Genomic DNA, 24,947 nt, shown 5'->3' on the forward strand with positions numbered 1-24,947 from the left:
TGGTAAGGCCAGGACCGCGTCTAGCTGACATCATCTCGCCAATGCTGATGTTCACACACCGCACGAGGTACTACTCATTTAAGGCCGAGTCAACTTAGGGGAGCCCCAGGACCGCTTCAGATATTTGCCATTGGTGTTGGCCGCGAGCGGGTTTCCAGGTTGGTAGCATGGTGTACTAAACACTGAACTACTGCTTCCAATTTTGATTTAAAGATTTCGTGACTGCAGGGATTCATATTCTTGGTTCTTTCGGTAAAGTCAAGTAGAAGGGAAATAATAAAATAATACAAATATTAAACAATAAAAATTCTCACGACGTTTCAACTGCAACACAAGCAATCGTCATCAGGTGTGAAATCAACAGCTTTTTCAAATTTTCTTGCTGTGGATTTCACACCTGATGATGATTGCTTGTGTTGCAGTCGAAACGTCGTGAGCATTTTTATTGTTTTATATTTGTATTATTTTATTATTTCCCTTCTACGTGACTTTACCGAAAGAACCAAGAATACTGCTTCAAAGGTAAAATCACAACATAGACTTCACAAACGGTGCAAGTGCTGTTGGTGAGAACCTATGCAGGCTGGTATGAATGAGGGGGTGTGTGGCCAGCACCATGGTCAGCCGCCTTTGTCTCCCTAGTGGCGATGTTTATACATCGCACCAGGCAATCATTTGAGGCCAAATCGACCTAGGGGAGGCCCAGGACCGGTTCAGATAAATCGTCACTTGTGTTGGCTGTGAGCAGAAATCGAACTCTGGTCGCTGGGTTCGTAGCGCACGGCGCTCACCGCTGCGCCACCGCTCCCCCCCGCGTACACACAGGCACGGGTACACACGCGCTCACAAGCAAACCCGCACGTGTACACACACAAACACACACACGCACGTGTAAACATACAAGCGCGCAGGCATGGGCGATCGGGAACGGCCAATGGTGATGGGGGCAGGCTGCAGATGATTGACGGCAGATTCTTTGACGACGCATCGCTCGGTAGTGGAAGAGCGGAGGTGCCAGACGGACCCAGGCCGATCGTCGCTGTACGCGGATGAACGGGCACGCAGGGCAAATTGTCATTGTAAAAATGTGGGCTCGCCGCTTTTGGGTGGTCCCGTCGTCAGCAGGCCACGCGCGGTCGCCCGTCGGCCAAAATGAAACGGCGGGACGAACCGGATGGGATCCAACGTGGACTTGGCGGACCGCGCGGGATGGCTTCGCAGACCTCGCCGCGCGACTCGCCGCTCTCGCGTTAACTTTTTAGCGAACGGCCGGACTTTCTGAACGCCGGTAGAGATTGTTACCGCCGGTGAAAGAATGTCGTCTACGCAGGCGGAAGCCTCGCTCGAGTCTCGGGGATAAACCGCTTGGTTCTAGATTTGAAGCTTTCGTGACTGCAAGGATTCATATTCTCATGTTTTTTCGGTAAAGTCACGTAGGCAAAAATTTTTAATTAAAATTTATGAAAATAAAATAAAAATTTAATAAAATCACGACGTTTCGGAGGCAACACAAGCCTCCGTCTTCAGGTGGAACCGTCACAGCACGATAGCTTGTGTTGCTTGTGTTACCTCCGAATTGTCGTGATTTTTATTTTATTTTACTTTTATTAATTCAAATTTTTTACCTCCGTGACTTTACCGAAAAAACCTAATAATATATAAACCGCTTGCTTCGTCGGCAGGGTCGATCGGGACACGTCACCCATCGCGGCTCGCGACCTCACGGGCGTTTGAGAGTACGAGGGGAGCGCGTGAAGACATCGCCAAGCAAGGACAACGCTCACACCGTGGCAACGGTGACCGTCGTTATCGCAGGTGGGGCTCTGTCGAGGCTACGCAGACTACATGCTCGAGGCGGATACGGGCAGAGCCCCATGCTGCATCTCCACGTATAAACATGACGTTAATTTTTTCCAATTGGCTTTCCGGATTAATAACGTCCAGCGGGCATCTGTACGAGGAAGCAAACTCGGGGCTGGGTCTCATCAGCATAATCGGGATTTCCAATATTCGCCCGGAGCCAAGAGGCCGATTGAACCTACGGGTGGCGACCACCGCAAGGAGTTGCGCCCGGATTTTCAGCTACCCACAATGCTCCGTGCGGCAGCGCTCAGCGAGTTTGCCCGCGGTGGGGTTTCGGAGCGCCGCCTGCGAAGGCGTCACGTCACGCAGGCGGGCGGTCACCGGCAGTGTCGGCAGTGGGTGAGGAGGAGGGTGAGGAGGACGGGGTGAGGATGGGATGATGACAGGGACGATGATGACGGGGACGAGGAGGACGGGGCGAGGAGGGAGACAAGGAGCGGAACAAACTGAAGCGGGGGGGGGGGGGGGAAATGAGGCAGATGGGGGATGGGGGGGGGGAAGAAGCATCTCAGGTGGGAGTGACATCACAGGAGGAGGAGCAGGGGGAGCAGGAGGAGAAGCAGAAGGCGCGTGCGCCGCTCTCGACGGCCGCCAATCGCCAAACAGCAGCGCTAGAGTAGGGCGCCATTCATTCCCCTCTAGAGCCCGGTGAACTTGGGCGGCTGTTGTTGTGGTCACAGCTTGGGTTCACAACCCGGCCAGGGGTGACAAGGAGGATCGTCGTCATCATCGTCATAATCGCTGTTGTTATCATAACGATGATGTGGAGGGGAGAGAGGAGTGGGTGATGTGGAGGGGAGAGAGGAGTGGGTGATGTGGAGGGGAGAGAGGAGTGGGTGATGTGGAGGAGGGAGAGGAGTGGGTGATGTGGAGGGGAGAGGAGTGGGTGATGTGGAGGGGAGAGAGGAGTGGGTGATGTGGAGGGGGGAGAGGAGTGGGTGATGTGGAGGGGAGAGAGGAGTGGGTGATGTGGAGGAGGGAGAGGAGTGGGTGATGTGGAGGGGAGAGAGGAGTGGGTGATGTGGAGGGGGGAGAGGAGTGGGTGATGTGGAGGGGAGAGAGGAGTGGGTGATGTGGAGGGGAGAGGAGTGGGTGATGTGGAGGGGAGAGAGGAGTGGGTGATGTGGAGGGGAGAGGAGTGGGTGATGTGGAGGGGAGAGGAGTGGGTGATGTGGAGGGGAGAGGAGTGGGTGATGTGGAGGAGGGAGAGGAGTGGGTGATGTGGAGGAGGGAGAGGAGTGGGTGATGTGGAGGGGGGAGAGGAGTGGGTGATGTGGAGGGGAGAGAGGAGTGGGTGATGTGGAGGAGGGAGAGGAGTGGGTGATGTGGAGGGGAGAGAGGAGTGGGTGATGTGGAGGGGAGAGGAGTGGGTGATGTGGAGGGGAGAGGAGTGGGTGATGTGGAGGAGGGAGAGGAGTGGGTGATGTGGAGGGGAGAGGAGTGGGTGATGTGGAGGGGGGAGAGGAGTGGGTGATGTGGAGGAGGGAGAGGAGTGGGTGATGTGGAGGGGAGAGAGGAGTGGGTGATGTGGAGGAGGGAGAGGAGTGGGTGATGTGGAGGGGAGAGGAGTGGGTGATGTGGAGGGGAGAGGAGTGGGTGATGTGGAGGGGAGAGAGGAGTGGGTGATGTGGAGGGGAGAGGAGTGGGTGATGTGGAGGAGGGAGAGGAGTGGGTGATGTGGAGGAGGGAGAGGAGTGGGTGATGTGGTGGGGAGAGAGGAGTGGGTGATGTGGTGGGGAGAGAGAGGAGTGGGTGATGTGGAGGGGAGAGAGGAGTGGGTGATGTGGAGGGGGGAGAGGAGTGGGTGATGTGGAGGAGGGAGAGGAGTGGGTGATGTGGAGGGGAGAGAGGAGTGGGTGATGTGGAGGGGGGAGAGGAGTGGGTGATGTGGAGGAGGGAGAGGAGTGGGTGATGTGGAGGGGGGAGAGGAGTGGGTGATGTGGAGGGGAGAGAGGAGTGGGTGATGTGGAGGGGGGAGAGGAGTGGGTGATGTGGAGGAGGGAGAGGAGTGGGTGATGTGGAGGGGGGAGAGGAGTGGGTGATGTGGACGGGGGAGAGAGGAGTGGGTGATGTGGAGGGGAGAGGAGTGGGTGATGTGGAGGGGGGAGAGAGTGGGTGATGTGGAGGAGGGAGTGGAGTGGGTGATGTGGAGGGGAGAGAGGAGTGGGTGATGTGGAGGGGAGAGAGGAGTGGGTGATGTGGACGGGGGAGAGAGGAGTGGGTGATGTGGAGGGGGGAGAGGAGTGGGTGATGTGGAGGGGAGAGAGGAGTGGGTGATGTGGAGGGGAGAGAGGAGTGGGTGATGTGGTGGGGAGAGAGGAGTGGGTGATGTGGAGGGGAGAGAGGAGTGGGTGATGTGGAGGAGGGAGAGGAGTGGGTGATGTGGAGGGGAGAGAGGAGTGGGTGATGTGGAGGGGAGAGAGGAGTGGGTGATGTGGTGGGGAGAGAGGAGTGGGTGATGTGGAGGGGAGAGAGGAGTGGGTGATGTGGAGGAGGGAAAGGAGTGGGTGATGTGGAGGGGAGAGAGGAGTGGGTGATGTGGTGGGGAGAGAGGAGTGGGTGATGTGGAGGGGAGAGAGGAGTGGGTGATGTGGAGGGGAGAGAGGAGTGGGTGATGTGGAGGGGAGAGAGGAGTGGGTGATGTGGAGGGGAGAGAGGAGTGGGTGATGTGGAGGAGGGAGTGGGTGATGTGGACGGGGGAGAGAGGAGTGGGTGATGTGGAGGGGAGAGAGGAGTGGGTGATGTGGAGGGGAGAGAGGAGTGGGTGATGTGGTGGGGAGAGAGGAGTGGGTGATGTGGAGGGGAGAGAGGAGTGGGTGATGTGGAGGGGAGAGAGGAGTGGGTGATGTGGACGGGGGAGAGAGGAGTGGGTGATGTGGAGGGGAGAGAGGAGTGGGTGATGTGGAGGGGAGAGAGGAGTGGGTGATGTGGAGGAGGGAGTGGGTGATGTGGACGGGGGAGAGAGGAGTGGGTGATGTGGAGGGGAGAGAGGAGTGGGTGATGTGGAGGGGAGAGAGGAGTGGGTGATGTGGAGGAGGGAGAGGAGTGGGTGATGTGGGGGAGGGAGAGGAGTGGGTGATGTGGAGGGGAGAGAGGAGTGGGTGATGCGGAGGGGAGAGAGGAGTGGGTGATGTGGTGGGGAGAGAGGAGTGGGTGATGTGGAGGGGAGAGAGGAGTGGGTGATGTGGAGGAGAGAGGAGTGGGTGATGTGGAGGGGGGAGAGGAGTGGGTGATGTGGAGGGGGGAAAGGAGTGGGTGATGTGGAGGAGAGAGAGGAGCAGGCGATGTGGTGCGAGCATGAAATCGGCGGGCGACGATACCGAGCGGCCGTCGTTAGTTGAAAAAGTAAAAATTCCCAACGCGGCTTCGGCGAAAGCTCCCGCGCGCAGAGGACCCTCCTGAAAAGGCGTCTTGAGGACTCGGCGAGGCTGTCCAGGGAAACACGCACAAACTCATCGCCGTCCGTCAGAGGCTTTCCCGCCACAACCGAGTCGCCGTTCCCGCAATCGCAACCACGCAGGCGGCCAGCGGGAGAACGCAACCCCGAACAAAGCACCCCGGCGCTGTCGTCTGCCCTTTGAAGGTAACGCACAGGAGGATTTCTACACAAATCTGGCTGTCCCGCCTGATGATGCCGGTTGGAATTACTGGCGAAGCACGAATTGTAAACGCTGAGGATTTGCTCTCCAACACACCGGTGTGCTGAACGAATAATGAATTGGCATGTTTTGTTTACGTGACAAACCCTACTAATTGGCTGTGTCGGGTGGTGGCGGGTTTAACGACACAACATTTATATTCAGCAATCCAACCCCAAAACCTCTATTATGGATTATTAGAGTATTATCATTATTGTGATTATGCAGTAGGTGGTGGGGGTGGGCGATGTTGTTGCCGTGTGTGATCCAAACAGAGTAAATTTAGCCGTGTCATTTTTTTATAATTCGGACCACCTTGTCGATCGCCCTATGCGACGAATCTGAACCCTTAAGGACGACGATTGGGGCCTCCCCGGCGCCACGCGGCCTCAAGGGCCGCCCGGCTCTGCTCCTTTGTTTGAGGTTGCGTCTCCCGAGGTCGATTTCGACCGAGCTCGGCCATCGGCCCGCGTCGCGTCAGTTCCGTGCCACGCGTTGTGTGGGTTGGGGGAGGGGGGGGGGGCGCAAGTGGGGGGGGTGGGGTGGTGGGGGCGGTGGAGGGATGGATGGGGGGGTGGTGGGGGGTGGCGGGGGAGGGTCGGGGAGGGGCGGGGGGGTGGGGGGGTGGAGGGGCGGGGGAGTGGGAAGGTATGGGGGGGGCGGGGGGGGGCGAGGGGTGGAGGGGCGGGGGGGGGGATTGTGCGTGCAAACGTAAAAAGGATAAAAAAAGAGGCTCGTACTGTGCTCACCGGTGTGCGACTGCAAGTGCCTCTGCAGGTGGTAGTTGGTGCGGAAGGCCGCGCTGCAGCGGTCGCACGCGTACGGGCGCGGGTGCGTGAGCACTGCCGTGCCGTCCGCCTCCAGGCCCAGCGTCTGCGTGGGAAGCGACGACGGGGGGAGACGGGCGGGAGGGAGTTCACGGCCTAAGGTTAGGCTTGGCTTGTGGGGTAATGGTGAGGCCTAGGGTGAGGCTTGGCTTGTGGGGTAATGGTGAGGCCTAGGGTTAGGCTTGGCTAGTGGGGTTATGGTGAGGCCTAGGGCTAGGCTTGGCTAGTGGGGTTATGGTGAGGCCTAGGGTTAGGCTTGGCTAGTGGGGGTTATGGTGAGGCCTAGGGTTAGGCTTGGTTAGTGGGGTTATGGTGAGGCCTAGGGCTAGGCTTGGCTAGTGTGGCTATAGTGAGGCCTAGGGTTAGGCTTGGCTTGTGGGGTTATGGTGAGGCCTAGGGCTAGGCTTGGCTAGTGTGGCTATGGTGAGGCCTAGGGTTAGGCTTGGCTAGTGGGGTTATGGTGAGGCTTAGGGTTAGGCTTGGCTTGTGGGGTTATGGTGAGGCCTTGGGTTAGGCTTGGCTAGTGGGGTTATGGTAAGGCCGAGGGTTAGGCTTGGCTAGTGTGGCTATGGTGAGGCCTAGGGCTAGGCTTGGTTAGTGGAGTTATGGTGAGGCCTAGGGTTAGGCTTGGTTAGTGGGGTTATGGTGAAGCCTAGGGCTAGGCTTGGTTAGTGGGGCTATGGTGAGGCCTAGGGTTAGGCTTGGTTAGTGGTGTTATGGTGAGGCCTAGGGTTAGGCTTGGTTAGTGAGGTTATGGTGAGGCCTAGGGCTAGGCTTGGTTAGTGGGTTATGGTGAGGCCTAGGGTTTGGTTTGGCTTGTGGGGTTATGGTGAGGCCTAGGGTTAGGCTTGGCTAGTGAGGTTATGGTGAGGCCTAGGGTTAGGCTTGGTGAGTGGGGTTATGGTGAGGCCTAGGGCTATGCTTTGCTAGTGGTGTTATGGTGAGGCCTAGGGTTAGGCTTGGTTAGTGGGGTTATGGTGAGGCCTAGGGTTAGGCTTGGCTAGTGGTGTTATGGTGAGGCCTAGGGTTAGGCTTGGTTAGTGGTGTTATGGTGAGGCCTAGGGTTAGGCTTGGCTAGTGGGGTTATGGTGAGGCCTAGGGTTAGGCTTGGTTAGTGGTGTTATGGTGAGGCCTAGGGTTAGGCTTGGCTAGTGGGGTTATGGTGAGGCCTAGGGTTAGGCTTGGCTAGTGGGGTTATGGTGAGGCCTAGGGTTAGGCTTGACTTGTGGGGTTATGGTGAGTCCTAGGGTTAGGCTTGGCTAGTGTGGTTAAGCCTAGGCTCCGGTTGGTTAGGGTGGGCTCCGACTGTCAGCATGGACAATCGGAGGACAGGCTCCTGCCGGCCACGTCACCGTGGGTGCAGCTCACCTTGGTAGCGGCGCTGGGCTTGCGCTTCGCCTTCTTCTTCTTCGGCACCGACTGCTGCTGCTGCTCAAAGTTCTGCTGTTGCTGCTGCTGCCGAAGCTCTCCGTCCCCACAGCCTGGGACAGCCTCGGCCTCCTGCTTTATTGCAAGCTGCGGGTCCGAAGAGACGACAACGGGAATTTCACATCAACGGCAATCGTCACCATCGTAATCATCCTCCGCGATCAATCCACTGCTGGATGAAGGCCGCCCCGACCGCCATCCGCAAGATGTCGCCACATCCCTGACATTCCTGCGATGCGACAGGAGCCAATTTCATCGCTCCATCTCCCTCCCTGGTGGACGTGCTCTCGTACGCTTGGCTGCCTCTCCGTTGTTATTCTTTACCATCGGCCACAATCACTCCGGCCACGACGCGTCCTACCAAAGCCCACTCCATACGGGCCTGTCAAGGCCGTCGATGGAAATGAGCAAGCTACCCCCCTTCCTTGTTAAACAATGGAGAAATATTAAAACATTTCAAGAGCACGCGTGACATGGCCATTTCGAATGCTTTGACGGATACATCCAGTCGGAAGGATTGAACCAAGGTATCATACTCCGAGCCAGCACAAGCCACCCAGTTGCTTGTTCTTCATCTGCAATCTTTAACAGGAATGATGATGGTGGGTCAGATAGTAGAATTACAAAAACCTCCCAGGGCTGATCGGACATCGTAGAGACTGAGCTCTCTGGCAGTGACCTTGCTCAGGAATAGAATGACCCGGTAGTACCGAGGGGTGGGGGTGGGGGGAGGGAGGTAGGGAGCGTTCTGTTCCGCCTCTCCCAACGCCGCCTCCCCAGGGGAGGGCACAATAGAGAATTTAACCTGAACCTAATTCTAGATTTTAAGCTTTCGTGACTGCAAGTATTCATATTCTTAGGTTTTTTCGGTAAAGTCACGTAGGTAAAAAATAAAAATAAATAAAAATTAAATAAAAATCACGACGTTTCGGAGGCAACACAAGCTTCCGTCTTCAGTACTTGATACAGCTATCGTGCTGTGACGGTTCCACCTGAAGACGGAAGCTTGTGTTGCCTCCGAAACGTCGTGATTTTTATTTTATTTTTACTTTACTTTTATTAATTTTAATTTTTTACCTACCCGACTTTACCGAAAAAACCTAAGAATATTAACCTGAACCGCGTCACAACACCCGCCCATCATCGACCAGCCACACCAAGTTCAAGTGTGGTTAGGGTTAGGGTCGGTGTTAGTGTCAGTGTTCGGCAGAGGTCGCAATCGGGTACCCGATACCTGTACCCTACCCGATACCCGGCTACCCGTACCCGGCCAGGTACGGGTACCCGTTTGCGACCCTGGTGCGGCCGGGTAGGGGTACGGGTAGGCCGTGAGTCACTGGTGAGTCACCGCTTGTCACTCATTTCGGGTAGGGTACGGGTAGGGAACGGGTACCCGTACCCGGCCGGGTACGGGTAAGAAATCAAAACCCATTTGCGACCTCTGCTGTTCGGGTTAGTTGTTAAGGGTCAGGTGTTAGGGTTCAGGGTCAGCGCGAGGGAGAGCGGGTGCTCCGGTGTTGTGGGGCGAGGGTAGAGAGTTGGCGTCAGGGCCCCGCACGGCCGCACCTTCATGTCGAGGAAGGGGAAGGCGTCTCCGTAGGCCTCGCGCAGGTCCCTGCTCGTGGCGTACGTCAGGCCGTGCATCCCGCCGGCGCCCGGGTGGTGCAGCACCGCGCCGTCGCCGTGGTGGTGGTGGTGCACGTGGTGGTGATGCGGCAGATGCGGCGAGGCTTGCTGCTGTTGCTGCTGCTGCTGATGCTGTTGCTGCTGCTGATGGTGCTGCTGCTGCTGGTGATGGTGTTGCTGCTGCTGCTGTTGCTGCTGCTGCAGGTGATGCTGGTGGTGCTGCTGGTGGTGGTGAAGGTGAGCGGGGTTGAGGTGGGAGCCAAGCTGCGCCACCGGGTGGTGCGAGTGGCCGCCCTGGTGCTGCTGCTGCTGGTGGTGCCGGGCCGAGTCCTCCCGGGACTTGTCGCCCCCCTTGCTGTCGTCGCCCAGCAAGGAGCTGGTGGTCGACGTAGGGGCTGAAGGTAGTGGGGGGGGGGGGACCGGCACAATCGGTGAAACAAATACGGGAAAAAATGTTTAGCCCGTATATCACACGGAAGACGCAACACGACTCGCAAACGTGCGCTTCACCCTCGGCAGCATTTTTAGATTTTGTTTTTGAAAGTTGAATTTGGAATTCTCCCGGCGAGCGGTGGATAACATTGTGTCTGACAGCGGAAGTTGACTTCACAGAACTACTTCCGGAGTCACGTGTTAATAATATGCCGTTGCATGCCAATCATTCCTCATGTTTTACGTCTTCTTGACGTCAAGAGTGGTTTTTGTGCTCGAATGAGCATTAAGGCATTTGGTGCTCATCACCCGTTCACCTCCCCGAGCCAGTGCTGGAAATTCCACGTTACTATGACGGGGCGAGTCCACCCATAGGACAACCTCTGTTGACATCCCACACAAAGCGGTATAGCCTCGTCATCGAATTCGGAGGATGGGATGATGGGGCCGGATCAACCTCCCCAAACAACAATTTGAACTTCCAACTCTCCGATGTCGAGCAGCTCACGGAGCCACCACCTGGCCCAATTAGCCCAGAAAAAACCCACGCCGGTGTGGGGTGGTGTGTGGGGGTGTGTGTGTGGGGGGGGGAGTTCGTGGGGGGAGGTGTGTGTGGGGGGGTGTGGGGAGCGGCGGCACCGGTACCGGCGGTGAAGCACATGGCAACGTCGCGGGAGGTGGCGGCGGCGGCGGCAGCGGCGGCCGCAGCCAGCATCTCGTCGGCTACGCGGCTCACGCCGGTACGGAACACCGGCGCCTCGCCCTCGCCCAGGAGCACGTCCTTGCGCAGCTGCAGCGGCAGGGGCTGGGCAGGCGGGCGCGCACACGCAGAGAGCACACGCAGAGTACACGTCAATTACAGAGCACGCGCGCAGAGTACACACAAAGCGAGAGTAGAGAGGTGCACACACAGCAGAGTACACACAGAGTACAGAGCGCATGTAGAGTAGACATAGTACACCGACACGCACTACGTGGACAGATAATGCATGCACACAGAGTACACACAAAGCGAGAGTAGAGAGGTGCACACACAGCAGAGTACACACAGAGTACAGAGCGCATGTAGAGTAGACATAGTACACCGACACGCACTACGTGGACAGATAATGCACGCACACAGAGTACACACAAAGCGAGAGTAGAGAGGTGCACACACAGCAGGGTACACACAGAGTACAGAGCGCATGTAGAGTAGACATAGTACACCGACACGCACTACGTGGACAGATAATGCACGCACACAGAGTACGCACAAAGTGAGAGTAGAGAGGTGCACACACAGCAGAGTACACACAGAGTACAGAGCGCATGTAGAGTAGACATAGTACACCGACACGCACTACGTGGACAGATAATGCACGCACACAGAGTACACACAAAGTGAGAGTAGAGAGGTGCACACACAGCAGAGTGCACACAGCAGAGTGCACACACCCAGAGTGCACGCACCTATAGTACTTTGTGCACATACAATACACAGCACAAGCACGTAGCGTACATACCTATTCACACAGGGAACATCAAGTCCAACACAGACAAAGATCCCCCAGTTAGCCTCCAGCCGGGTATTGGGGCAAGTTACACGCACAGCAACAACAATAGCCGCCACCGTGCGCCACAAGGTGGCTGTGACGTCGCCACAGCGCCCCCCCCCGTGCCAGGCACACGCATACACGATAATTACACGTACGTTCATCGACAAGATTACATCATACCAGCGGTTCTTAACCTGGGGTGTGCACGCACCCCCTGGGGGTACGAAATGCCCTTTCTGGGGAGTGCAAACATGGCCAGATTTCTTTTTGAGAAGGTAAATCATCGAAAGCCACGCAAGTACAACTACTTTTTTCTTCGATTTAAAGCTTCCGTGACTGCAGGGATTCATATTCTTGGTTCTTTCGGTAAAGTCGCACGACTTTCAGAGTGTACACAAACACACACAGTACATAAACCAACATATGCAGAGAGTCCATGTACAGAGAGGACATGCGCGCACACACACACACACATATGCATGGCACATTGAGGCGATCGTGTGAGGTGCAGAAGGCTCGCTAGCAGAGCCAGGTGTTGTGGGTTGACTGACTGAGATGACTGGCATATGCACGCAACATCTGTGCTCCCACCTGTGCCAACTTAAACACCCCCCCCCCCAGGCTTTTTGGCACACTAAACTAAACCTTTTTTATTTTACCAGGTAAGGTCCACTGAGCTATGTAGCTCTTTTTCAGAAGAGACCTGGCCGTCACAAATGATAGCTCAACAAAGGTGGCTTATCGCGTGCAAATTCATCGCAGCCAAATAGCCAAAACGCGTGACGTCGATTCTAAATTTGGAGGGGAAAACCGGCGGACCCGGAGAAAATATTCGCGTCAGCGGTCGCGATCGAACCCACAATCTGCCACGTACACGATGGGTTGGTGTGACTAGCACTGCCCGGACATCTTTGTCTCTTCAGCGATGTCGTCTTTACACACTCCGCACCAGGTATCATCTGAGGCCGAGAAAGAGGCTCAGACCGGTTGTGCTGCTTTGGGCCGTGGCTGGGATTCAAACCCGGGTCTCTTGGTTCTTCAGGCAGCGCGCTAATCGCTGCGTCACCACTCCTCACGCGGCAATCAAAAGACATAGTGTTGGGACTAACCGGCACGCTGGGACTAACCAACCTCCCAGCATCCGCCCGCCCGCCCGCCCGCCCAACCCCTCACTCAGTCACTCACAAACCCGCCGCCTCACTCACCCACCGACTCACCAAGTGTGAGGTGAGACACGTGCCGTAGCTGCTGCTGCCGTGCCGTACCTCGAGCAGCGATGGCAGGAACACGGCCTGCGCTGCCGCCGCCGCGCCCGTGCCGGCCATGCTCATGAGCGCTGCCGCCGTGTGCTGCTGCTGCTGCTGCTGTGCGTGCTGGTGAGCGTGCTGCAGGTGCTGGTGGTGCTGCTGCTGCTGCTGTTGCTGCTGCTGCTGCTGCAGGTGGTGCAGCGCCACGTCGGCTGCCGTCACCACCGCCAGCACCTGGCTCGGGTCGCCGCCGCCCGCCGCCGCCTTGAGCAGCGAGCGCTTCAGCTTCTCGTCCAGGTCGCTCTGCTGCATCGTCGCTCGCTCCGGAGCGACGGCCGAGTCGACCGCGCGGGTCGCAGAACCGACGACGGTCACGGCAAGGCCGTATCGCTACGGGAATCGCCGAGCTCCGCTCTATCACTGCGAGGCAGGTCGTGCCACGCTCGTGTCCTCGGTCCCGTCCGCCGCAACCGGGCGAGGAAGGTCCACTGCGGCGCTCCTGCTGCCACGGATTTCCGCCGGTCGCTTGCTCCTACAGCCGCCGAGGATGTCTGTTGTTGCCGCGGAATCCCGCGGGTGCTGCGAGCGCCGCCGTTGAGTCGCCAGCGTCACACCGGCTCCGATGTGTGCGTGGCCCCCCCCCCCCCTTGAGCTCCCCCCCCCCCCCCTTCAACGGCCCCCCTCAACAGGCCTTTCTTTCTGTGGAAGGTAAGGAAGGAGGTTAATTAGCTTGAGTGATGACACGAGAAAAATCAGTGGTAGGACTTTACTTCCGTGGTCCCACGTTTATGCAATCCTGGACATCTGTGACAAATAGCTTCATGAGCTCATCGGATTCCTCAAGTCTATAATAAAGATCATGATAACAATCCAGAGGCCGCCCGATTCCATTACATCTCCCGGCATGCCCGTGGAACCCAATGGAGCAAGTTTCTTGAATCCACACACCACCCCACCGACTCGGTCCACCCAGCAGCAATCTAAATGGGTCCACGGTTAATTTGACGGGCAAGGTTGCGTGCGGTGGGGTAAAGTGCGGGCACTCCGGACCTCGTCCAACAACACGTCGGCGCAGCGTGGAAGAGTAGGCCAAATACCCTCTCTAGAGCTCCCTCTACTTGGGGGGGTCCCCATGCCAAGTAGTGGCAGGAGCAGGACACTTGCAGTGGGCTGCCTCCTTTTAGCCCATCCGGACCTAAACACATCGGGAGAGAAACGTTCGTGAGGCACTAAACTCGAGCATTCAAACCTTGGGCTCAGGTCCCAACACCCGGATTTGTATTTTTTAAGCAGCCGACAACCCTCGAACGGGCGTGCAAACCAGTTGTTGCATCTTGAGCGGCCTTCCCCAGATGAAAGATTTTTTTTTTAAATAAGCAAATAATAAACCGCACGGTTGTACGTCGCGTGCACTAGTCTCTCGGTTTAAAAAAAGGTAACAGCGCAGCCCTGCAGTTCCATGCTCAAGCCACTGCTGGCAGAAGGACCTCCACTCGGAAAGAGAGAGAGGGCTCTGCCAGAGGTATCGTGGTCTAAATCTTCCAAGCTAGTCAGGGGCGCTTTGGAGGAGGAGGGGGGGGGGCGGTGTACCCACACTTCACCCCAACCGCGCGTGACCCTACCGATCGGCAGGCCGGTCACAAAGGTTAAAGGTCACGCGGGAAGGAGTCTCTGCGTGCGTGTAAAAGCAGCAGACCCGCTCCACAAACCCCAATTTGTGGATCCCTGAAAACACTCGCGATTGGCGGGCGGCAGGGGCAGCAGCGGCAGGGAACGGAAGTGTTATCGAGCGCTCGTTCGCAACCGCCGCATTCCGAGCCACGTCACCACATTCCGAGCATAGATTCCATTTTTCTGTAAATGTGCGACTTAAATATATCCCCCTCCCAACCACCCCCCAGGTCACCAACCAACGGGCAAAACAGGTTTCCTGCAAGTCGACCGAGAGACACGCGGGAACAAAGCGCGTCGGAGACAAAGGCACGCGCACACACACGGCGAGAGACCGACGGCGAGAGTGAACGCTCGTCGCATGTTAGTCATCGCGATGTTTGTTATCATCAGGGGTGGAGTTTAGCCAACGCTATTAAGCGAGAACTCAATACTTCGGGTGTTGTTTTTTTTCGTTTCTGTGGCGCAAGCCACTCGTGACCGGGCTGAGACCACTGACTCATCGGCGGCGGCTCAGACGCAAGATTCCACTCCGGCATTTCAATGGTGCTGGCTGTGCGTCTCCGATAAGTCCATTGCAAACCTCCTGGGACACTCGGGAGAGACACACTATACATCGATCCCCCCTCCCACCGCCCCCCTTATTAACGCCGCAGCGTTACCGACCAATGAGTCGAGCTCCTGTAAATGGAACGATCGCTCCGATTATGATCATTATAATCTGTAACTTTAAGCCGTGACGGGGGGGAGGGGGGGGGGAGACGGCGGGGGCAGGGGGGGGGGGTTGAGCGGGTTGGGTAGCAGGCCACGGGTGCTGCCTTCCTGGCCTAATGTGATTACCATGCAGGCTCGCAGCGCAGCCGGAGATTAAGCATCTTCCACGCAGATTCCTCGCTGCGAACAAAAGCCCGAGCAGAAAGAAAACCCGTCCTCCCGCACCCCCCCCCCCCCGCCGAGCTCCCACAGCCTCCACATCATTGCGACTTAAAAGAGCTGGCTGTGACTCGACTCCAATGGCGCCCTCAAGGCCTGGGCCCGACTGCCTCGCGCGGCGTTCATAAATGGCCGTTTCAGAGACACTGCGCCAGTACCGCCGAGACGCCGAGTTCGACATCTGGACCTGCGGTGTCCTCACGCTCACGGGGGTTCACACAGCGGCACTGCTGATACTGGGAGTGGTGGGGGGGGGGGGTTTCGGTCCAGGTTCTCAGGAGCCCCGAGTTCTTGAGCGCGGTGAGCCAACAGCCGATGTCCGCACAAAAAACAACCGGCCGGAAATTTCCCACGTTTTTTTTTGTTTAACTCGTCCGGGCCCTCTCGCTCGGCACAACGTCCGACATTTCGCTCCACGTGCCAGGGAGCTTCGCAAGGCGCCAGAACGCGAAACGGCTTGTGGGGGGAGCACTCCCAGCACGAGCTTTGCGACGGGCACGGACTAATGACGCGTGGACGAAAAGCCACGAGCAGGAGAGCGGGGAGGTAAATCAACCCGCTTGCTGCTGTACTGCCAAAATAGCCTGGCCACAAGCCGGGAGTGACGCCCACGGGTCGGGAGTTTCACGACCGTGTGTGGATGTGTGTGCGATCCACCAACCCTCGCTGCTGCTGCTGCCTCCAAAGCGCCGAGTCACAGGCAGCCACGTGTAGAGCAGCGCGGCTGCCAAAACGCCAATGTTTACCGGAGGCGTACGTGTGTGTGCGAATGTGTGCGTGTGCACACTTCATGTGTGTGTGCTTGGTCCATGTCGCGTGTGTGCGCGTGCACACATGTGTGTGCGCGTGCACACATGTGTGTGCACGTCACGTGCACGCGTGTGTTCGATTCCCGTTTCACGGCCAACACCAGTGACGATTATCTGAACCAGCCCCTGGGCCTCACCTAGGTCGACTCGGCCTCAAATGAGTACCTGGTGCGGGTGTGTAAACATCAGCATAGGGGGACACAAAGGCGGCCGGTCTCCATTAGGCGCTCGCTAAAAGCACTTGCCCCAAACAGCCCGCTTAAAGGCTACACGGGGGATCTTTATCTCTTGTGCGTGCATGAAGCAGCGGGGACGTGTACACGAGACGAGTTGCTGGAGATGACCGAGAGAAGTAATCCTATGACATCATCTTCCGGGCAACGCGGCGACTCTGCGCTTCCCCGCAACAGTTCCGAACGGAAATTCCTTCCATCCCTTGACAACGGGGGCAGCGTCACAACAACGGTTCCTGTGCGGCCGTGAGAAAAATAATAATAATAATAAAAATATACGTGACATTCTAATTAAAATACAAAAAATCCAATATGGAAAACTCAAAAGATTAGAAAATATAAAAACCCGTCCCCGCCCCTCCGCCTCTGCCGCGGGCCCCGTGCCGATGCCTGGACCCCCACGGGGGGTCCACAATGGCCACGTCGCCATCTTAAGAGAACCGCGGTTTAACGCGTCCGTCCGCGTGTGCGCGCGTTTGTGAGTGCGCGTTTGTGAGTGCGCGTTTGTGAGTGCGGTGGGTGGAGCGGTGGGCGCAGCGGTTAATGCGCTGTGCACTAAGACACCAGGCGACGAGAGTTGGATTCCTGCTCACGGCCAACATGGGCGACGCCTAACCGAACAGGGCCTGGGCCTCCCTTAGGTCGACTCGGCATTAAATTAAGAGCCTGGTACAGCGCACGTAACAAACAAAAAACAACGCAGCCACGCGTAGTGCAGGCCACACCAACCCCCTCGCGTACCGTGGCGGCCTTCAAAGGTGCTCGCCGAAGGATCTCGCCCCAACAGTCTATCAAAGGCGACGCGGGTGATTCTTTGTGCGAGTCTCACACGCTCTCTATTAGGGCGTCTGCACGAGCCTCTCTACGCACATCCATCACTCTCCCCGCGTCCCTTCACTCCCGTCCCTCTGCGTGCCCGTCTCGCTAACGGTACTGGGCCCCCCGCGTTCCCCCCCCCCCACAAACAGTCTGTTAAAGGCTGTAGGGGCGGGAGGGGTGGATATGGGGTGGGAGGGGTAGAATCTTTGTCTTGGCGTGCGTGTGCGTGCGTGTGTGCGTGCGTGCACGTTTTAGGATTCCCAGCGTCCTGCCGGGCCGGGGGCCGCTGCGCGCTGCCCCGGGGCCATTATTATGGAGAGCAGGGCGGCCACCGCCCAACCCCCACCACCATCATCACCGCCACCGCCGCCAAACACCAACACGAGGAGCGCCGCCGCCGCCGCCGCCACCGCCAATCGCGAGGAGCGGCGGCAGCAGCAGCAGGAGGCTCGGGCTAACGAACACCATATGTGCCGCCCCCTCCCCCACACACTGCTGCTGCTGCTCCTGCTACTACCACCACCACCAATAACAACACGCGCGCACAAACATGCAAGCGTGCGAACGTACGAACATACGGAAGAGACTGTTGCGGCGTGCTGTCAGCGAGCACCTATAAAGGCCGGCACGGCATACGAAAGAGATGGGTGGGCAAAACCGTGCCCGGCCGCCTTTGTCTCCCCGGTGCTGATGTTCATACAGTGCACCAGGTACTCCGAGTCAAGCTAGGGGAAGCCCAGGACCAGTTCAAAGATATATTCGCCACTGTTATTGCCTGCAAGTCGGAATTAAATGCGGGTCGCCGGGTTCATAGGGCAGCTCGCGAACCATCGGCGGGGCGACGTCGACGCTCTGCAATCGCCGGGGTGACGTAATTGTAAGAACTTTGGGAGAAGAAATGACGACGATGATGAGAGAGAATTCCACAGTGAAGCAGAGCGAGGGGAAAAAGCCGTGATGACCTGCAGTGTGGCGAGTGGGTGGGTGAGTGAGCGAGTGGGTGGATGAGTGAGTGAGTAGGTGGGTAGGTGAGTGAGCGGGTGGGTGGGTGAGTGAGTGAATGAATGGGTGAATACTTGAGTGGTAGCGAGTGAAAATGTGTGGGTGTGCGAGGTGTGTTGTTGTGACCTGCAGCGAGGTGGTGGAGATGAATCAGCCAGGTAGCGACCGAGTCCTCGATACGGGTGGGAGGAATCGACGAGCGGCAGAGTTCACGGCTGGTGGTCCTAGCAGCGGCCGTAGCGTCATTATTACAACAAAGTTGGGAAAAGAAGAGAGTCCAAGAACTGACTTCCACCGCGCTGGGCCAGGCGTCAAACTACGCAACAGCTGAGCGGTTTGGCACAGGAGATGGAAGCGACGATGAGGTGCGGAGGCATCGTCAGCGTTGCGACAGCTGCCTCAACAAACCGAGGCCCCACTGCCCAGCCATGTGCCGTGCCGGATTCCATTTTGTGAGCGTGGAGAGGAGATGGGAGATGCTGGCCAGAGCGTGATTTGCATCTGAATGGAGGCGGTGGAGATCGGTGGGCGTGATGGGGGAAAGCCATGGGTGGCACCGCACGGGCCCTCCTCCTAATAACGCGGCTAGAAAAGTTAAAATAATTATTATTATTAGAAACGTTCCTTTGTGACTCTCCGGGTTTAATTTTGGCGGGCGTGCCCACGCCGCGCGTTGCTAGGCACGACGTCCGACGTTTCGGTCCGCGTGCTGGGCGCTTGTTAGGGGCAATCCCGAACACCGCCCCCCCCCCACCCGCCCAACCGACCGGCCAGCCACCCCAAACGCGCGGGGATTTAAATCGGTGCCGCGGGGAACGAAACGTCGGTAATGCGGCGGTGGCGGCGAATGGCGAACGGCCGGGAAACCGCGTCGGCGGAGATCTACAAAGGGCCCTTTGTGCAGCCCCCCCCCGCTCCCGGGGAAAGTCTCGACGGAGGCTCGAGGCTCGTTGTCAAGAGGGTGCTGCTCCCGGGGGCAGCGGTGTCAAAACGTCAACGCATAAGTGCCAGAGAGAGAAAGCCCATTCCTCGCGGAGTACACGTTCATCGGCACTCACTCGCTCGCAAAGATTCTCCAAGTGGCTCTTCCTAATAACGACATGGTGATTGTGTAGTAATAACGATGATCATGATAATAATTTATGGACTTTTTTCAATCCACTGCCAGAGGAGGGCCTCCCCCCCCCCCCACGCCGTTGTGTCCATACTTCCCCACGCCAGTCATCGCAGGTCGGTGAATGCAGTGCCAAGGATCAGCTTCAATATCGCTCGCCACTGACGTTATCCGTGTCGGTAACGACGATTAGTTTGTCGTGCAAACTACCGCACCGCTACACCACAAAGACCTCCCCCCGTATAGCCTCCACAGGCTGTAGGGTCTAGTGCTGTTAAGCGAGCGTCTTTTAAGGCTGGCACGGCACACGAGGGGAGGTTGGAGCAGTCAGCACCACGCCCGGCCGCCTTTGTCTCCCCAGTGCTGATGTTTGCACACCACATTCGGTATACTTATTCAAGGCGCGTTAACCGCTAAACTACCGATCCCCACAAAAACACACGCACATGCACAAGCAAACACACAAGCGTAAACACGTGCTAAACACAGAGGCGCTCTCAGATATGGATACAAAAACAAGACAAAGATCCCCTGTACAGCCTTAACAGACCTTTGCGGCAAGTGCTGCGAGCGAACACGTGAAGACTGACACGGCACACGAGGGGGGTGGGTGGCCAGCACCACGCCTTCGTCTCCCCAGTGGCGATGTTTTTACACACCACACCAGGTACTCATTTGAGGCCGAATCGACCTAGGCGAGGCCCAGGTCCAGTCGAGATAATCGTCACTGGGTGTTTGGCCATGAGCGGTAAATCAAACTCGGGTCACCAGGTTCTTAGCGCGGTGCGCTAGCCACGACACTACCGCTCCTCACACATTTTTGGATACACGCTCAGATGACGAGGACAAAGTTCTCCCCCCCCCCCCCCGTAGCTCACAACACTCTTGGGGCACGTCCTATTTGGCAAGCGCCTACGAAGGGCCGGTGAGGCACACGAGCTAGTGCAGGCGGGCCAGTACCATGCCAGTCGTCTGTGTCTCCACAGCGCTGACGCTTGCACACTGCACCAGGTACTCACTTCGGCCTGAGTCGATCTACTGGAGGCCAAGGACCCATTTCAATGTCACTATTTAGGCACCGACGTCGGCCGTGGCAGGTAACTGAACCCAGGTCATCGGGGTTCGTAGCGCCTAGCGCCGCGCGCTAACAACTGCGCCACCGCTCCCCGCGCAGGCATGAACACACACGCGCACGTGGACACACGGACAAGCTAACACATACGCTCGCGCGCACACATGCTGTTGATAAAAATGCGTGCTCACAAAAACTTAATGGGTGAATGGGAAGAGGAGGAGGAGGTTAGTGGTGGAGGAGGAGGAGGAAGGAGTAGTAAGAGGGGGAAGAGCGAGGAGGGAGGAGAGGAGGAGGAACCACTCCATTGTATATCCCAATTGAGTAATTTGCAGGTCATCTTTTTAGCTTTAGGAACTTTTGGCCAATACCCGTTACAATGGGTGTGTGTGTGTGTGTTTCGCTCGTGACGATTATCTGAACCAGCCCTGGGCCTCCCCTAGGTCGACTCAGCCTCAATTAAGTACCCGGTGAAGTGTGCAAACATCGCCGTTAGGGAGACAAAGGCGGCCGGGCGTGGTGCTGGCCACCCACCCTCTCGTGTGCCGCGCCGGCGTTCATAGGTGCTGCTCGCTAACAGCGCTTGCCCCTACAGTCTACAGTCTCCACACAGAGAGGTGCCCGTGTCGGGAATTCAACCCAGGAACTTGTTGCTGCGAGGTGCAAGCGACTTCCGTGGGCGCAAGCGGCCGGCAGTCTTATGGACGGAGAGCGAGAGAGAGCCAACGAGAGCCAACGAGAAGGAGAGAGAACGAGAGAGAGCGAGAGAGTGAGAGAAAGCAAGAAAGAACACGAGAGAGCGCGAGATGCGTGAGAGAGCGTGAGAGAGGGAGAGCGAGGGAGAGCGAGGGAGAGAGAGCGAGAGAGAGCGCGAGATGCGTGAGAGAGCGTGAGAGAGGGAGAGCGAGGGAGAGAGAGCGAGGGAACGAGAGTGCGAGAGAGTGGGAGAGAGAGGGAGAGAGAGCGCGATATGCGTGAGAGAACGAGAGAACGGGAGAGCGGGAGAGAGCGAGGGAGAGAGCGAGGGAGAGAGCGAGAGCGAGAGAACGAGAGTGCGAGAGAGAGGGAGAGCGAGGGAGAGAGAGCGAGAGCGAGGGAGAGAGAGCGAGAGCGAGGGAGAGAGAGCGAGAGCGAGGGAGAGAGAGCGAGAGAGAGCGCGATATGCGTGAGAGAACGCGAGAACGGGAGAGCGGGAGAGAGCGAGGGAGAGAGCGAGGGAGAGAGCGAGAGAGAGAGAACGAGAGCGCGAGAGAGAGGGAGAGAGAGGGAGAGAGAGCGCGAGATGCGTGAGAGAGCGTGAGAGAGGGAGAGCGAGGGAGAGAGCGAGAGAGAGAGAACGAGAGCGCGAGAAAGAGGGAGAGAGAGGGAGAGAGAGCGCGAGATGCGTGAGAGAACGGGAGAGCGAGAGAGAGCGGGAGAGAGCGAGGGTGAGAGCGGGTGAGAGCGAGAGAGAGAGAGCCTCAACGGGAACCGTGTTCTCGGAGGGAGAGGGGTGGCCCAGCGAGGCCTTGCGAGCGAGAGAAATGTTAATCCTGCGAGTGGCTTAAAACTGCGGCGACCCCAAAAAAAGGGGCTTTGTTGCGGCGATTGTGGAAGTTGGTAACCCCCATGTCATTCGAGCAAATATTTTTTTTTATTCCTCAATGGTCGAACGCCGACAGACTAATGCGTTTTTTGTCCGACAGCAATTTGAGCTCTGTGATGAAGGGCCCGTTGCCCGAAACGTCGCACGCTATCGCACTTTTCCTGTAGAAGGCTGCACACGGAATCATTGCCCGAACGCGTCGAGTTGTCGTTGTTTGTACTCGTGCACCATTGCCAATGCAGCAGCAGCAGATTAGGCTTGACAGAGGACTTTGTGATAGTTTTTCTGATTTCATGAGAGAGAGACACACACAGCAATTGACTACGTAGGCTCATTTGCACGTGTCGGGTAACTCACGTGAAACGGTGTCACGTGCAATGTCCGAGTCACACGCGCAGCTACGAAGACTCGTGCACACACAGTCGCACACAGACACGATCAGATGCAGACAAACATGTGCACACAAGATCAGAGTGAGACACACAGACACACACACACGCGTGCCTTTAATAGACTGTTGGGGCAAGTGGTGTTCGTTACTGCCTATGAAGGCTGGCATGGCCCATGAGGGGGTGAGCGGCCAGCACCATGTCTGACCCCCTTTGTCTCCCCAGTGCCGATGTGTACACACTGCACTGGGGACTCAATATTGGCCGAATGAACCTGGGGGCGGGGGGGGGGTGGTGGGGGAGGAAAAAGCTCTGGGCCGGTTCAAACATCTGCCACCGTTATCGGTCGTGAACGGGAATGGAACTCGGGTTTGTCGCACAGCGCGCTAACCACTGCGCCACCGCTCCCCATACACTGTACTGCACGCGCACAAAACGACTCGTGCACGACACACGCGGTTAAAACCCCCGAGGAGTTATTTTTAGTTTGGCAACTGTGTCATCGCACAAGACACGAGCGCCCGCGCCAACAAAGGCGGGCGGCAGCGTGGACTCGGCAGCCTCCAGAAGCCCTGACCAGGTCATTAGCAATCAAATCACGGCCTGGTCCAGGGCGAACCGTTACAGGAGGGGCGGGCGGGGGGGGAGTGGGCGGGGGTAGCAAGCACCCGCTCGCACACAAAAAAACCAGATGGCGAAAATGTTGATAAACAAACCGCTGCGGACGCACGCGGCAACGGTTCCCGGTCAAGCGCAGGCGACACAAAGAGAGAGATCTCTCTCTCAGATCCAGCACTCATTCTCACTTCAGTCAATCGCTCGCTCGCTGGCGGTCAGCCCCCTCCGCACCACCCTTCTATTGCCGCCACGGCCGCCGTTGCTGTTCCCGTCAACTTCAACCCGTTGATTCCTCCGCCCGTTTTGAGGACTCCGTCTATCTACCAGACACGGACTGCCCCCCCCCCGTCTCATCCACCGCCACCAACCACCACCACACACGGTGTTCAACCACCACCACACACGGTGTTCAACCACCACCACACACGGTGTTCAACCACCACCACACACGGTGTTCAACCACCACCACACACGGTGTTCAACCACCACCACACACGGTGTTCAACCACCACCACACACGGTGTTCAACCACCACCACACACGGTGTTCAACCACCACCACACACGGTGTTCAACCACCACCACACACGGTGTTCAACCACCACCACATTGCAGCTCGTAAGAGCCCTCTCTCACAAAGGCTGTAGGGGCAAGTGCTGGTAGTGAGCACCTATGAAGGCCGGCACGGCATACGAGGGTGTGGGTGGCCAACACCACGCCCAGCCGCCTTTGTCTCCCCAATGACAATGTTTACACATCGCACCAGGTACTCATTTGAGGCTGAGTCGACCTAGGGGAGGCCCGGGACCGGTTAAGATAATCGTCACTGGTGTTGGCCGTGAGCGGGAATCGAACCCAGGTCGCCAGGTTCATAGCGCAGCGCGCTAACCGCTACACCACCGCTCCCCTTACTCACTCATCCACTCACTCACTGACCCACTCACTCACTGACCCACTCACTCACTGACCCACTCACTCACTGACCCACTCACTCACTGACCCACTCACTCGTCCACTAAAGTAGTCCTTGGGCCAGACCAGAAAACGTCAATGGTGCCATTTAATTTGTTACACCAACAAAAGTAAAAAAATACACGATAACCTTTCCAAATGAGCAGCTGTTTCAGGTTTCTCGCAGGAAACCTGTTTTTGCACCTATCACAATCACGCCTATTTGCCCGGACGTTACAAATAAAACATTCCAACACCTCTGCTGTTAATTAAGACAATACATTATTTACAAAATGGATGTTTGTTCCCAAAGCATGTATTTCATACATATTCTTGCATTTATTCGCGCTTGTTCCTCAATTCCAGTGACTTAGTGAAGTCTGGAATAGATTGGCACTGTCTGTTTCACTTCTGTTTCCAGCGGCTTGTTTGCCCATGATCATTTACTGGCAGGTGAGGCAAGTACCGGTGGTTCTGTATTATTTCTGTTCAGTAAAGATATCTAAAGTGGTAACTTTACCCTCAGATTATTAGTTAAGGCCAGGTACTACAGGCAAATATAATGATTTTTGTTCAGTTAGTCAATTTTTATATTTATTTTTATATTTTGCTTCTATAAATTGTAAACTTTCAAAACATGCACACAATTGACTTAAAGCTTTCGTGACTGCAGGAATTCATATTCTTTGGGTCTTTCGCTAAAGCCAAGTAGATAGAAAAAAATAACAAAAATCTAAATCACGATGTTTCGATCGCAAAACAAGCAATCGTCTTCTTTTTTCACCCGAGGACGATTGCTTGTGTTGAAATCGAATCGTCGTGATTTAGATTTTTGTTATTTTTTCTATCTGCGTGGCTTTACCGAAAGACCCAAAGAATATGCAGACAATTATTTCCCATAACTTTGCTCTTGGTAATAATTGATGATTAAAATCGCAAAAGCTAACTATTTATATTTTATAAAGAGTTCGTTTTTAAGATTTTACACGAACTTCACCAAGTAAACAAAGCCTTAAATGAGCGTTTTTGTTGCATATTTCATCGCAATTTGTCTCCGCGTTTTAAGAAATAACCGAGTCGAATTGCATATCATTGAAACGCTTATTCTCTGGAGCAGATTCCTAGTTTAGTCAGATATGGCTATTTACTTTGC

General features: G+C 56.5%; 2 protein-coding genes across 7 annotated transcripts in view; both read right to left on the bottom strand.

The window, feature by feature from the left end:
- LOC144736700 (uncharacterized) overlaps positions 1-24,947 on the bottom strand; it is a 61,022-nt gene that overhangs the window by 16,109 nt on the left and 19,966 nt on the right. For 4 of the 6 annotated variants that reach the window (XM_078619308.1, XM_078619303.1, XM_078619304.1 and 1 more), the window contains exons 3-7: positions 12,570-13,298; positions 10,460-10,619; positions 9,323-9,777; positions 7,697-7,843; positions 6,242-6,374 (exon numbers count right to left, since the gene is read on the bottom strand). In XM_078619308.1, the coding sequence (XP_078475434.1) occupies positions 6,242-6,374; positions 7,697-7,843; positions 9,323-9,777; positions 10,460-10,619; positions 12,570-12,911 (1,237 nt within the window). In that variant the 5' untranslated portion in view covers positions 12,912-13,298. The remainder of the gene's footprint in view (positions 1-6,241; positions 6,375-7,696; positions 7,844-9,322; positions 9,778-10,459; positions 10,620-12,569; positions 13,299-24,947) is intronic. The other 2 variants (XM_078619307.1, XM_078619306.1) reach the window with 2 other exon arrangements.
- Positions 13,017-24,947, bottom strand: part of LOC144736661 (G protein-activated inward rectifier potassium channel 1-like) — a 63,653-nt gene continuing 51,722 nt past the window's right edge. The window contains exons 4-5 of the mRNA XM_078619233.1: positions 13,718-13,794; positions 13,017-13,178 (exon numbers count right to left, since the gene is read on the bottom strand). Of these exons, the coding sequence (XP_078475359.1) occupies positions 13,017-13,178; positions 13,718-13,794 (239 nt within the window). The remainder of the gene's footprint in view (positions 13,179-13,717; positions 13,795-24,947) is intronic.

The sequence above is a fragment of the Lampetra planeri genome, chromosome 62 (assembly GCF_965212315.1).
Source record: "Lampetra planeri chromosome 62, kcLamPlan1.2.h2, whole genome shotgun sequence".
Lineage (NCBI taxonomy): Eukaryota > Metazoa > Chordata > Hyperoartia > Petromyzontiformes > Petromyzontidae > Lampetra > Lampetra planeri.